Source organism: Periophthalmus magnuspinnatus, chromosome 15 (assembly GCF_009829125.3).
Source record: "Periophthalmus magnuspinnatus isolate fPerMag1 chromosome 15, fPerMag1.2.pri, whole genome shotgun sequence".
Taxonomy (NCBI): Eukaryota; Metazoa; Chordata; class Actinopteri; order Gobiiformes; family Gobiidae; genus Periophthalmus; species Periophthalmus magnuspinnatus.
This window is the reverse complement of record NC_047140.1, coordinates 27177322-27189384: the sequence shown is the minus strand read 5'-3', so window position 1 is coordinate 27189384 and position 12063 is coordinate 27177322. Positions and strand designations below refer to the sequence as shown.

At 42.2% G+C, this 12063-nt stretch overlaps 1 protein-coding gene across 1 annotated transcript in view; it reads right to left on the bottom strand.

The window, feature by feature from the left end:
* slit1a (slit homolog 1a (Drosophila)) overlaps positions 1-12063 on the bottom strand; it is a 58487-nt gene that overhangs the window by 2753 nt on the left and 43671 nt on the right. The window contains exons 14-36 of the mRNA XM_033979668.2: positions 11713-11876; positions 11106-11129; positions 9194-9338; positions 8970-9044; positions 8745-8888; positions 8531-8674; positions 8288-8454; positions 7662-7794; positions 6858-6926; positions 6702-6773; positions 6539-6610; positions 4557-4628; positions 3439-3602; positions 3235-3359; positions 3059-3156; positions 2846-2985; positions 2673-2766; positions 2464-2601; positions 2167-2395; positions 1862-1992; positions 1623-1777; positions 473-761; positions 144-355 (exon numbers count right to left, since the gene is read on the bottom strand). Of these exons, the coding sequence (XP_033835559.1) occupies positions 144-355; positions 473-761; positions 1623-1777; positions 1862-1992; positions 2167-2395; positions 2464-2601; positions 2673-2766; positions 2846-2985; positions 3059-3156; positions 3235-3359; positions 3439-3602; positions 4557-4628; positions 6539-6610; positions 6702-6773; positions 6858-6926; positions 7662-7794; positions 8288-8454; positions 8531-8674; positions 8745-8888; positions 8970-9044; positions 9194-9338; positions 11106-11129; positions 11713-11876 (3056 nt within the window). The remainder of the gene's footprint in view (positions 1-143; positions 356-472; positions 762-1622; positions 1778-1861; positions 1993-2166; positions 2396-2463; positions 2602-2672; positions 2767-2845; positions 2986-3058; positions 3157-3234; positions 3360-3438; positions 3603-4556; positions 4629-6538; positions 6611-6701; positions 6774-6857; positions 6927-7661; positions 7795-8287; positions 8455-8530; positions 8675-8744; positions 8889-8969; positions 9045-9193; positions 9339-11105; positions 11130-11712; positions 11877-12063) is intronic.

The following is a 12063-nucleotide window of genomic DNA, read 5'->3' as shown; positions in this document are numbered from 1 at the left end:
AGAGGAACTCAGACTAATGCTGTTCACACCACGCTTTACACTTTGATGCATTATTCTTACTTCAGTGGGGAGTGTAGTTATAGCTGTGACAGAAGTGCAGCTGTAAACCTACGAATGAGTCAAAAGACTGAGCATAGATGTACCTGCATCACAGAGCTCCCCTGTGTAACCACTTTCACAATGGCAGTAGGCATCCCCTGTGTCAGAAATTTGGCAGCGCCCATGCTTGCAGGTCAAGTGACGGCATGGATTAAACAGCTCCCCCTGTTGGTTACAGAGTGCACCACGGTACCCCTCCTCACACTCACAACGATACGATTGACTATCCAGTGAGATACACTTTCCGTGGACACACCTGAGAAAAAAAGACATGTGTATCTTTCAAAACGAATTACTATATTAAAGATCTGGAATAGTACTGAATGGCAGATAAATACAAGATTAGCCTAGTGTCTCTACAAAGCACACGTACTTGCTGCCCTGGCAGGGGTTGGTGGAGGGCTGGTCACAGTGTGGTCCAATCCAGCCAGGCTGGCAGTGGCACACCGGCCCATGGAAACCGTCGGGCTGGCAGATACCGTGCACACAGTAGATCTTTTTACAGGGCTCACAGCCTGGCACCACACCGGGCTTCATCTGAGTTTTGGTGAAGTCCTGGAGCTCATTGTTGATGTACAGGTTCTGGATACATCCATGGAAACTGGTGCCATTCTGAATCTGCCACAGTCGAAAAGCTCCAGAGTGAACATCCACGGGCATACCTGCAAACATAAAACACACATTAATACTGTGATCAGCAGAAACAGTGGGCACAGACAAACAGCAAACACAGGGCTCAATGACTTATGGGTAATGATGATTTATACAGTTTTCAAATATGAAGGTCCCAATGATGCAAAAGTTTGAGAATTAAAGCCACAGCTTTCTGTCAAACCAAATGTGTTTGTGCAGAGCATAGTCACTGGGACACATCAAAGATGAAAAGGATAAGAAAAAAGAGGGATTGATTATCATTGCAAAAAAGTAAAGCAACAATACAAAAATCACATTTTCTTAATTAATTAAGATGGTGATATATGAAGTATAAATAAAGCTAGAGGAACCACAGACAATTATTCTGTTTACCCAACAATGATTTTAATAAGCTAAATTTAAAAATATTGTTTCAAGATTTTACGTAAAGCTCTATTAGTTCTCCATCGAGCTCTTAAGCATAAATTTACTGTCAGAATGTGATGGCTGTTACTATGGGTTACCGTGGCAATCATCTATCCTCAAGCTTTAAATATACCTCACTAAATGTGAAAAGAAATTAAGATGAATATGAGAAACACAGATGTAACACTCTGGAAAGTCACTAGAGGGCAGCCTCATTACATAAAAAAATTGCTTAAAACCAAAAGAAGACCAAAATGACAAAAAAGGTTAAATGATTTTAACAAAAGGCAAAGAAAGGTTGTCACTGTGGTGAAATGCAGTAACAGGACAAGTGCAGGGAGGGTGCGAGGGTAGGCTGCATGTGTGGGCTAAGGTGGAAACAAAGCGGAGGGGAGGGAGTGACAGTAGTGTAGTAGTTAGAGTGCCTGCAGAGGAGGAAGGTGTGTTCTGGAGAGGGCCCCTACCCCCCACATAAAGTGGAGCCTCCCCGTTGAGGGGCCGCGCCGCCCCAAAGCTGTCCATTGTGGTTGGGAGACCTCCATCAATAGACAGGTTCACCATCTGGTCAAAGGTCACCAGCTCCACCGTGTGGAATTGGCCATCGTTGATGGTCTCAGTGCTTATGAAAGAAGCAAGAATGTATGTCGTCATATTGTAAGAAAGAAGAATTATACAGACAATAGTGCAGCAATAAGCAGTTTACCTGTAGATGGCATGTCCAGGCTGACTGCCCGGGTCATAGCTGACTTTAACATGACCCTGAAAAAGCTCCACGGCAATATGATCATTGTCTCCATTATACAGCAGAATACCATTATCCTCAGCTGTGGACACCTGCGGCAAAAAGACATTTATAATTTGAACTTGCATTTTGGGAGCTATAATAATATAACACATTATTATTATTATTATTATTGTTATTATTATTATTATTATTATTATTATTATTATTATTATTATTATTATTATTATTATTATTGTTATTATTATTATTATTATATAATTTACCTGAAGGGTGATGTTGGCTTGAGGCCAGTTCTGTAGATCTGACAGCAGCAAGTATGAATCTCTATCCACAAAGTTGACACTGACCAATTTTTCACAGCGTGGTCCCCCAAACTCGGGTGGACATTGGCAAATGGCACGACCTCCCTGCTCCACACAAGGGGCGTCGTTCTGGCAGTCTGCCAGCTCACACAGAGAGACCAGTGAAGGGGCGACCTCACACAACTGACCACTGCAGTGACAGGGGCAGTACATTAGTAATGAACACGTCACTGATGATCAAGTATGATTTTGTTTTACCTGTAACCCTCCAGACAGGCGCATGAGTACCCATTGAGTTCATCCACACACTGAGCCCCATTCTGACAGCGGTGCTCCCCACAGTCATTATAATCTATGCTACAGTCATCACCAACATACCCAGGAGAACACACACACCTGCAAACAATACAGATTAAACATGTAATCCTACAGACATGTGATACACGCTGACACCAGCCCACACTCACTTGGGCCCATTAGATGTGATGAGGCAGGTAGACTGGTGCTGGCAGGGGGTTCGTCCTGGGGCACACACATCCTCAATTTCTTCACACATCTCTCCTGCACATAAACCGCACATTCAAAAACAACTGTCCAATGGTTTGACAATACACAGAGATTAAAGTAACTCATCACAAACCTGTGTAGTAGGGAGGGCAGAGGCAAGTGTAGTTGTTGACTCCATCAATGCATGTTGCTCCATTTTCACAGTCGTTGTCATCACAGTCGTCAGTGTTGATTTGGCACCGTGGGCCCTCAAAGCCCAGTGGACACATACAGCTATGAAACACAACTGTGCTCAAATATTGCAGACATTATAGATGACTTTTTGTAGTGTTGAGTGAAAAGTCACCTGTATTTTCCATCTTCATCCTCATCGACATTACAGGTTCCTCCGTTGGCACAGGGGTTACTAACACAGGCATTAAGAGCAGTTTCACAGTTCTTCCCCTAAGATAAAAGTCAAACAAAAACATCACAATCAAAGATGAATGTATAGCTTGTCTTTAGTCGTCTTAAAGATTTTACCTTAAAACCTGGAGGACAGCTGCAACTGTAGATGTCTGCTATGTCAATGTGGCAGATGCCATGATTCAAACATGGATTAGACAGACATGGGTTGCACTTGGCCAGCACAGCAGTGTCCACCTCATCTATGTTATAAGTTTAATGTAAATCAGTTTAATGTAGAGAACGGAATAAATATCATATAATGTTGGATGCTAAACTTACCGTTGCATTCAAACTTTTTCGCAGGTGTAGTCAGTAGTAGTTTGCCATCCATGTCCTGTGGCCCGGCACAGCGGGCGATACCAGGCTCTTTGTAGCCAGTCTTTACCCAGTCAGAGAGCCATCGCAGCCGGCAGTCACAGTACAGTGGGTTGGCACCAATTGCTCTGTAAAGCACGCAGTAAGCACTGTTTAAGGCTTACATAAGCAAATATACACAGAGGAACTCTGAGAGGTGTCATAATAGTGTAACTGGATATATTATTAAAATAATTTATTTACTACATGCAAATGTAGTTTCAGTTGTAGCAAACTTTAACTTTATTTATATAAAGTAATAAATATACTGCAGTAGGTTCAAAAGAACCAGCAGGGGTCTCTGCTGCCTTAAACTTGCAATAGAAATGCAAAAACTGTTAGACTTAGTTGAAAATTTAACCCTGAATACATATTTGGGCTGTGTATCGCCTTGTTGAGTATTTCGTAATTATGGGGAAATGTGTGAACAGACGGCAATCTTAACTACTTCTGTCATGGTGGCCGTGAATCAATAGCGCTCTGTCCTCTGGCTGGGTGCACAAACACTCCTAAATCGATGCTGTTCCATTACGCTGAAACACAGGCTCATCTTGCAGCCGGTCCAATACCTGACACTTGACATCTGCTAACATGAAAGCCACTTGACTGTGACTGTGGATCGATAGCTTGCCGTCATCCCTTTTCTGAGCCTGGCAGCCCTGACTTCTGTTGCATTCTCCAATAAATGCTGTGTTTATTTAACTACAGTCAGCCTTCCTGTACCCTCCCCCTGCTCCTCTGGCCTGACACTGATATAGGTCTATTGATTTGTGGCTGTAAGGGGATGAAGTGAAAAGCCTGGATGGCAAGAGGCCTACAGCAAACTTGTGTGTCAGCTTACACGTGTCCAGAAGTCTTGGCACAGCAACACAACAGGAGCAAACTGACACAGCCTTATACACAAACTCTAGTACAGTGTGTGAACTTCACTTGAAACTGCGGCTATGACCTTTACCTCTGACCTGTCTACAGCTACTGACCAAAACTGTAGGTCCACTAACAAACAAATCAGAATAAACAACTAAATGGAAGTGTTTACTCACAAGTGGGAAAGGGAGCCCACATCATTGAAGATGCCCTCTGGGAGTTCAGAAATGTCATTGCCATGAAGAGACCTGAAAGAGGACAAGGAAAGTGTGATTTTGACAGAGTGTGCTGCTCAAAATACATTGAGATCAGATAGACTAGATTTTCTGATGGGTGATTTACACTTCATCCAAATCCCAGATCATTACCATTTTGTTCCTCCACTAACTGTTCATATGGAGCAGCAGCAATAACATTCTAGGCTTAAATGAAGACAATGTTTAAACAAACTTTGAAACTCTTCTTTGATCTGTGAAACCACCAAGCAGCTGCTTATACTGCCAGTAAACAACTGACCTAGTTACTGTTTACAATAAAAGTATATTGTAGGAGAGTTTGTCGGCCTTATAGCAAAAGACTAAATGAGTGACTGGTCCCGTCGAGAGTATCTGCTATGATAAGACTCTAAAGTCATATGGAGCATGTAGAATAAATATTATTTTTGTTCTAGTTTTCACCTAATAATCCATCATAACAGTTTCTCAACTCGCCTTCACACTTAATACCCACCAGGCCAATTAGCAGCTTATTAATCCTTCTGGTGTAACCACAAGCATCGCACGTACAGCAAACTCAACCACAGCCATAGCCAGCCCAGACCACAGACTTGTTTGAAGCTTTGAGCGTTAAGGATTCCTCTCAGTTTTATAGCTGTGTAAACCCAAAGGTGTAGCTGCTTTATACAAACTCTCTTTCAACCAACACACAGTTTGTTGTGGTTTGTGTGAAGTTTTCATTTATATTTGGTCTTATAAAATTATTAAAGACAAACCACATTATGATAGTGAACAGTGAATGTTAATTTTATAAATGCATAGCACTGCCCTTAAAAGGGGTAAATGATTCATAAAGTTATATACAGTTAAGACATCAAAGTTTGTGTTTCCTTTGGACTTGGTCAAGTGAGACAATAAGGTATCCTAGAAGCCTGTACGTTTAGGTGTTAGGCTGTGTGGCATGTGTGAGGTGAGGGGGCCTCACATGGCGTCTGCCACACTATTTCAAATTGAAAGGTGGCGTTAGTGACTAAGAGCAGACGTAACTAATGGTAACGGACATGGCTTCATTAGAGATCAAAGCTGTAAGGCCAGGCATCAGCGTGGCAACATCAGCTAATGACGAGGAGTTTCACTCTCATTCCAAGCTAAAAGGCCTCTTGCGCTTTGTGTCTCGTAATGATCATGGACTTTATTTGAATCCTGCTGTAAAACAGAGGCTTTGTTGAAGCTTTGTTGTCTGCAGTAAAAAGTGTGCCTGCTATGAGCCCACATGGATGACTGATAATTCTACTCCCACACACATGGTAATGGGCGCTGCACTAGTATATGACACATATAGGCATAAATGTCAAAAGTCACTGAATGGGAGCGCTGCCTGCAATGCAGCAAACAGCTCTGTATCTTTAAATTAAACAACCCTGTAATAATGTAATATTTAGTGCAGATCAAAATACAGCTTTGTATTCTGTCGGACATCTCATCCTACACCTCACTCACTCTGTGAACAAAACAATCCTGTTACTGACACAATCGAAGAAACGCAGTGGGTGGTAGGACTGGTGACATATCAGGGGGACAGGAATAAGACTAGGGCCTGTTTTTGTCTCCAAAACAGAAAATAGGGCAGAGGTTGTGGATGTGTTCTTCAGCTGTCATAACTGTTTAGACTACACGTCAAGCCTCTGGAGCCAATCAAAGATTTCCAACAAGTGTGGTGTCTGTAGTCTAAGCAAAAATATTCAACTCTCCTGCTTTGTATGTCATCTTGTTTTATAGCACCAGGTTAAAAATAACATCAATATTATCTGCTGAGGCACTAGGTCTCAAGTGAGAAAACAAGCTCTTCAATACGTGTATATGTGCATATTAACAATTGTTAGATGACTTCAATATATTGAATTAACTAAACATTTGACTGTAGAAGAAAGAAAACAACTTACAGCAGCCGAAGGGAGTGCAGCCCACTGAATGCCATTCTGGGGATACAGCGCAGGGAATTGTAACTCAGGATTCTGTGGTGTAAAAATAAATACACAAGCATAATTTATTTGTTTGAGTTGTACTCCGTCTGCATACTCTCATGGTGAGTTCAGCCGGTCTTACAGTGTGGTGAGCTGGCTCATATTGGCAAAGGACGAGTTGGTCAGGGAGTTGATCTTGTTGTTGCTCAGGTCACTTCAGAGGATTAAAAACATGAGCTTTAAAATTAGATTCAATACAGAGAAGTGTGAGAAACACAGAGTAGCACAAAACACTTACACCAGCTGAAGATACTTAAATGTAGACAGCTCCTTTGGCACAACACTAAACTGGTTTCCATCCAAATAGCTAAAAGCAGCAGAAGAATATGTATTAATAATGCAAAAAAACAGAGACAACTTAACTAGTAAAATACATTCTTCGTTATAAGAGTTGTCCTCGGGTCATATATATATGTATACAGTATAGATTAATGTTACTATACATTTTATCGGATTGAGGCAGTTGTTTGGCTTTCACTGGCTATTCTTTCCCCTTGTTTCGTGAGTGGGAAGAGTTAAGGGGGAATTGGGTTTAAAGGTAATAATAGGTAATGATGATGCAGACGGGGACTGGGGATAATGATGGACTAGCTGACTGCTGACGACAAGATGAAAGCCCAGGACAGAGGCGCACACCTGGCCATACCTGCTGCTACAATGACAGGCCTTAGGCTCACACAGCCTGGGCGTTTACAAGGAAAGTACTGGACCTATTCTGCTCCCTGCTCTTTCCATTGAAAACTGCTCATTAAAGTGTCCTCTCACTCCCTGTGCTCCTGTGGACTGCCTTTGGCCCCCACACAAATATGCACAAATACAAGGGCCCTGGCTCTCACTGTGAGAGTGACATCAGTGCTAGCCCCTAGGGCACATGTCTGGGAGAATAACTGCAGGCTTTATGGACTTGTTTCCTTTCCCCTCACATGATGAAATCACCATCTTTTACTCTGTTTTCACTAATTTGCTTGGAGACCAATTTGATTTCAGCCTTTGTATTATTCTAGAGACATACCAGGGGAAGACATATATAAAGTCTACTCACAGTTCTGTCACATTTCTGGGGATGCCTTTTGGAAGAATATGGAGATGCTTGTTACTGCAGCGAACAACAGTCTCCACACAAGTGCACTCGCTGGGACACTGAGGCCGAGGCACGCAGCTCAACTCCGCTTCGCCTGAAAACAAGTTTTTGTATAAAACTTTTGGCTCAATTTTGTACAAAATATCACACTTATTCAAACTGGTGAACAAAAGAAAAATAGAGTGTAGGTGTTGTAAAAGTTATCTTGAGATCCTACTGTTACTCCAATGTAACATTGATCAAGGAAGAGAATAGAGGGCCTGAAGCCAGTTAACAAGTCTAACATTCATTCAGGTTCTAATTGACTGACTGATCAATAAGGCAAACAGCTCAATAGCCACGGACCGCTATCGACGTGGAGCTTAGGAAGTGCTGAGTGGCTATCTATTCAGTAAACAATAGAAAATCACAAGACCCATCATTATTCAGATGATCTCACTTTGTGGAGTGGAGTCAATGGGAAGATGTTTATCAGTAATCACAGGTCATTTAGAGCCATCACAATCATAACTCTCTACGACTGTTCATCTGAAAGCAATACTCCATTATTCATAACACAGGGTAAGAATTGTCCCCACAGCACTGACCCTCTTCACAGCGGAAATCAGGCAGAGCCACATCCTGCAGGGGAATCTCTTTGAGAAACGCCGGCCGCTGGCAGCGAGGGTTCCCAGTCACTATTTTCCTGCTTCTGAGCCAATCGCCGAGCCAGGCCAGGCGGCAGTCACAGTTGAAAGAGTTGGCCAAAAGGTTGCTGTAAAGAAGTAACAGATCTTAAGTACAAAGTTGTTGGGAATAATTTAAATATACTCTTTTTGGTCACATCTTACAGTGTTGACAGTGTCTGCAGCGTGTCAAAGGCACCAGGAGTGATGGTGGTCAGCTGGTTGTCGTACAGAGACAGAAGACGGACGTTGTGTAATCCCGTGAAGCTGTCATTGTGCACACAGCTGATCTTATTGTTCCTCAGCATTCTAAGGTAGATGGATCTGCATTAGCATTAGAGTTCTACATCTATTCACATGCCTTTTTTTTTTTACTCACAACATACGTAGACCCTCAAGACCCCGGAACATCCCACTACGAACAGAGTCGATCTGATTGGCCGTGAGGTGCAGTTCATTTACGGAGGACGCACCTTCGAACGCTCCATCTTCAATCTCAGTGATTTTGTTGTTGCTGAGGTTGCTGTGAAAGAGATGAGAAAGGCAGTTTATATAAAGATAAAAAATAATGCAAAAATGTGGTTTTGTTCAAATTGAAACTCACATTTTCTTTAGCTGGGAGAGGTTTTTGAACACTCCAGTTGCCTCCAGAACTGTGATCTCATTATTATTGAGACGACTGAGGGGAAAAAAATGACTGACATTACTACAAAAATAAAGAATAAACTATTTCCAGACAATATTTTTAAAATGTCTTTAAAGTTCCTTTTATTGGTCTCTGCTTAATGATTCAGTTGATTCATGATTAAGTTTCAGAATCAGCCTTACAGTTCAGCAGTGGAGGCAGGGATGTGCTCAGGGACCTTGGAGAGCTTCAGGTTGGAGCAGTCGACCACATTTGACTCACAGCGACACTTCGGAGGACAAACTGGATCACTGTTACAGGCGTTGTTCAGACGGGTGTCCTCTGCACCTTTAACAGTGGTAAATGGTCCCATTTTTATAAAGCACTTTTCCACTTTTAAGGCACTTGCACTTTACATCAAGGAACCACTCACACGTTCACACACACGTTCACACACACATTCATACACCAGTGCACACAGACACTGGGGGGTGAGAGCGGTTAAGTGTCGTGCCCAGGGACACAACAACAGTATGTATTTGTAGGAGCTGGAATCGCACAGCCGACCTGTGGTTCAGTGGATTTCACCGATGATGTTTATGTGGAGAGTGGGTGAATAGTAACACAAATATTTAATAGAACCATGTCCAGTGTAGAGAGCACGCCTTTTCCCATGATGCCTCAGTCACGCAGCCCTGTCCCTAAAAGCTGACTGAACGTCCTGTTCTGACCTCACCCACACAACTTTAACCCTGGGAGCCCTAAAGAGCAGCAAGACCAATGCTGGGGATGAGTTATTTTAGACAAGTGGGAGCACTGGCCTGTAAAGAACAGCGGCAGAGACAGTGAGATAGGGATGCCAAAGAAGATTTGGACAGCCGGCGTCAGTCATGCAGAGCACCTTAGAGAGAGAGAAAGAGGGAGCGAAAGAGAGGGAGGGAGGGGGGAGTGCAACAGACAGGTGGAGTGAAGAAGAGGTACACACTGGAGACAGCAGAGTGGCAGCCAGAAGTGACCTGACTTTGAAAAGGCGCTGCATGGTAGAAAGTGTGCTCGCAGTTACATCATCGCTTCTTAATAATGGAGCAGCTTTGGGAGTGGCTTGTGACTGTGAGTGGGTGTGTGTATTACGTCTGTAACTACATTCTGCTATTCTGTGGACACTTTTTCCTTTAAGGACAAGCTAGCCATCATCACCAGTATCCTGGTAAAGATATCTTCCTGTATAATATAATACACATAATCTCTACAGACTCACTAACTACCCAGTCATTATTGTGTCTGTATAAGTTATCATGAAAATGCATTTTCTACCAGTAAGACTAACTTTGATCTCAAAATTCACAAAAGCTGGGAAAGCTTTGTGGAGTCATTGCCTCCATCATAAATGCAGAGTGTTGACACTTTTACACTGAGCAGATAGAGTAGAGGAAACACAGAAGAAAGCCATGAGGCTTTCCTCTCAGAGGTGCACCATGACTCATCACTGTAGTCACTGAAGCTCCCTGCAGCGCTCTCATTATAAATGCATTATGGAGTTCCCTGGGACATTAATGACTTATGTTTACACATTGTGGATTTAATTTGCATCATTTTCAGCAGATATTTTTCCACAGTGTTTTATATTTAGTTAGAAAAGGAGAGATGCTCCAAGCTCTTCTTTTTATTTTTTAATTTCTTTGCAAATTACAATATCCCACAACTAGGATCCTAGTTGAACCTGGATCCTCTGGGTTTTATGTATTAGTAAGTGAAGTTTTCTCCCTAAAAATACAAATGCATTTTGTTTCTCATTTGTCCATCTCTGCCTCCTCGTGTTCTTCCCTCTGTCCAAGTGTGTCTGTGATGGGGCCAAAGCAAAGAGGAGTTTCCTCTGGACATGAGCTGCCAGGACAGCTCACAAAATAGAGCTGAACCTAAGTGATGCTTTCACTTCCTTCAGACAAACAGCACATTTAATGGCTCACTGGCCTAATTTACTGTTGTCTCATTCAAAAAAAAAAGAGAGAGAAAAATAATATTTTGAGTTATGCATCTCATTATCATACATGCATAACTGATAAAGTTAATGGAATAACTTGAAGAAAGAATGGAAGATGTTTGTAAGCCACTTACCAGGGATTGTGTACTGCTCTTTGGCTGTGATGGAAAAAAGAGGGTTGGATGTCAGTGATCACAGCATAGCAGCAATGTTGCTATGCTTTAGTAAATGTCATATACACTGAATATATATGACACACAATGCATATAACATTTCAAACAGAGCTAGCTCTGTGTTTGGTGGTACAAAAAAACATGAATGGATACAGTGGTAAATTGAAACAAAAAGCAATATAAAAAGGCATGGAAAATGGATTCATCATATGGAGAGCAGAAGTGCAGCAGAGACGAAGGAGAAGGAGGGTCAAAGGAGGTACAAGAAACTTGAGAGCCACCAGCCCAGAGAGAAGGAGGCTAACAGGAGCCAGAGGAGGGCAAAAGGCAAAGCAATGCTGGGCACATGATGTCAGCTTATTGTGGTCTGAATGTGAAACCAGACGCACTAAGACGTAATGGAAAGTGACATGAGGAAACTGCTAATGAATGTTTAGCAATATTGATCAGAGAGCTACAAAAATGCCAAAGCTGATCAGTGAAATAGAAAAGAGAGAAAACCCAGTTGAAAATAAGTGCAGTTTAAAAAGGTGAAGTCTGCCTGAAAGATAGAAACAGGAGAGCCTACCTGAGCAGCGGAATTTCTTGCTCTTAATTTGTCCAATACGTTTGTTGGCGAGACGGCGAGGGCTGGCACAGCGGGCACCACTTGTCTCAATTGGGTTTGTACGAAGGTAGTCAGCAAGCCACTTGAGGTTACAGTCACAAATAAATGGGTTCTGGGCCAGGTGGCTACAGAAAAAAAAAAACCTTCATGAAACTTTGAACATAGTACATATTACAGCGTGTGGTCTGTATAAATCTAAATTGTTGAGGTCGAGAGTTTGGCTAAAAGATTAAGGACAATCAGATTAAAATCCATCAACTTTTGAGATTGGGATTCACCGTTTTTCTGACCTGCTATGAGTATGTCTCCTGT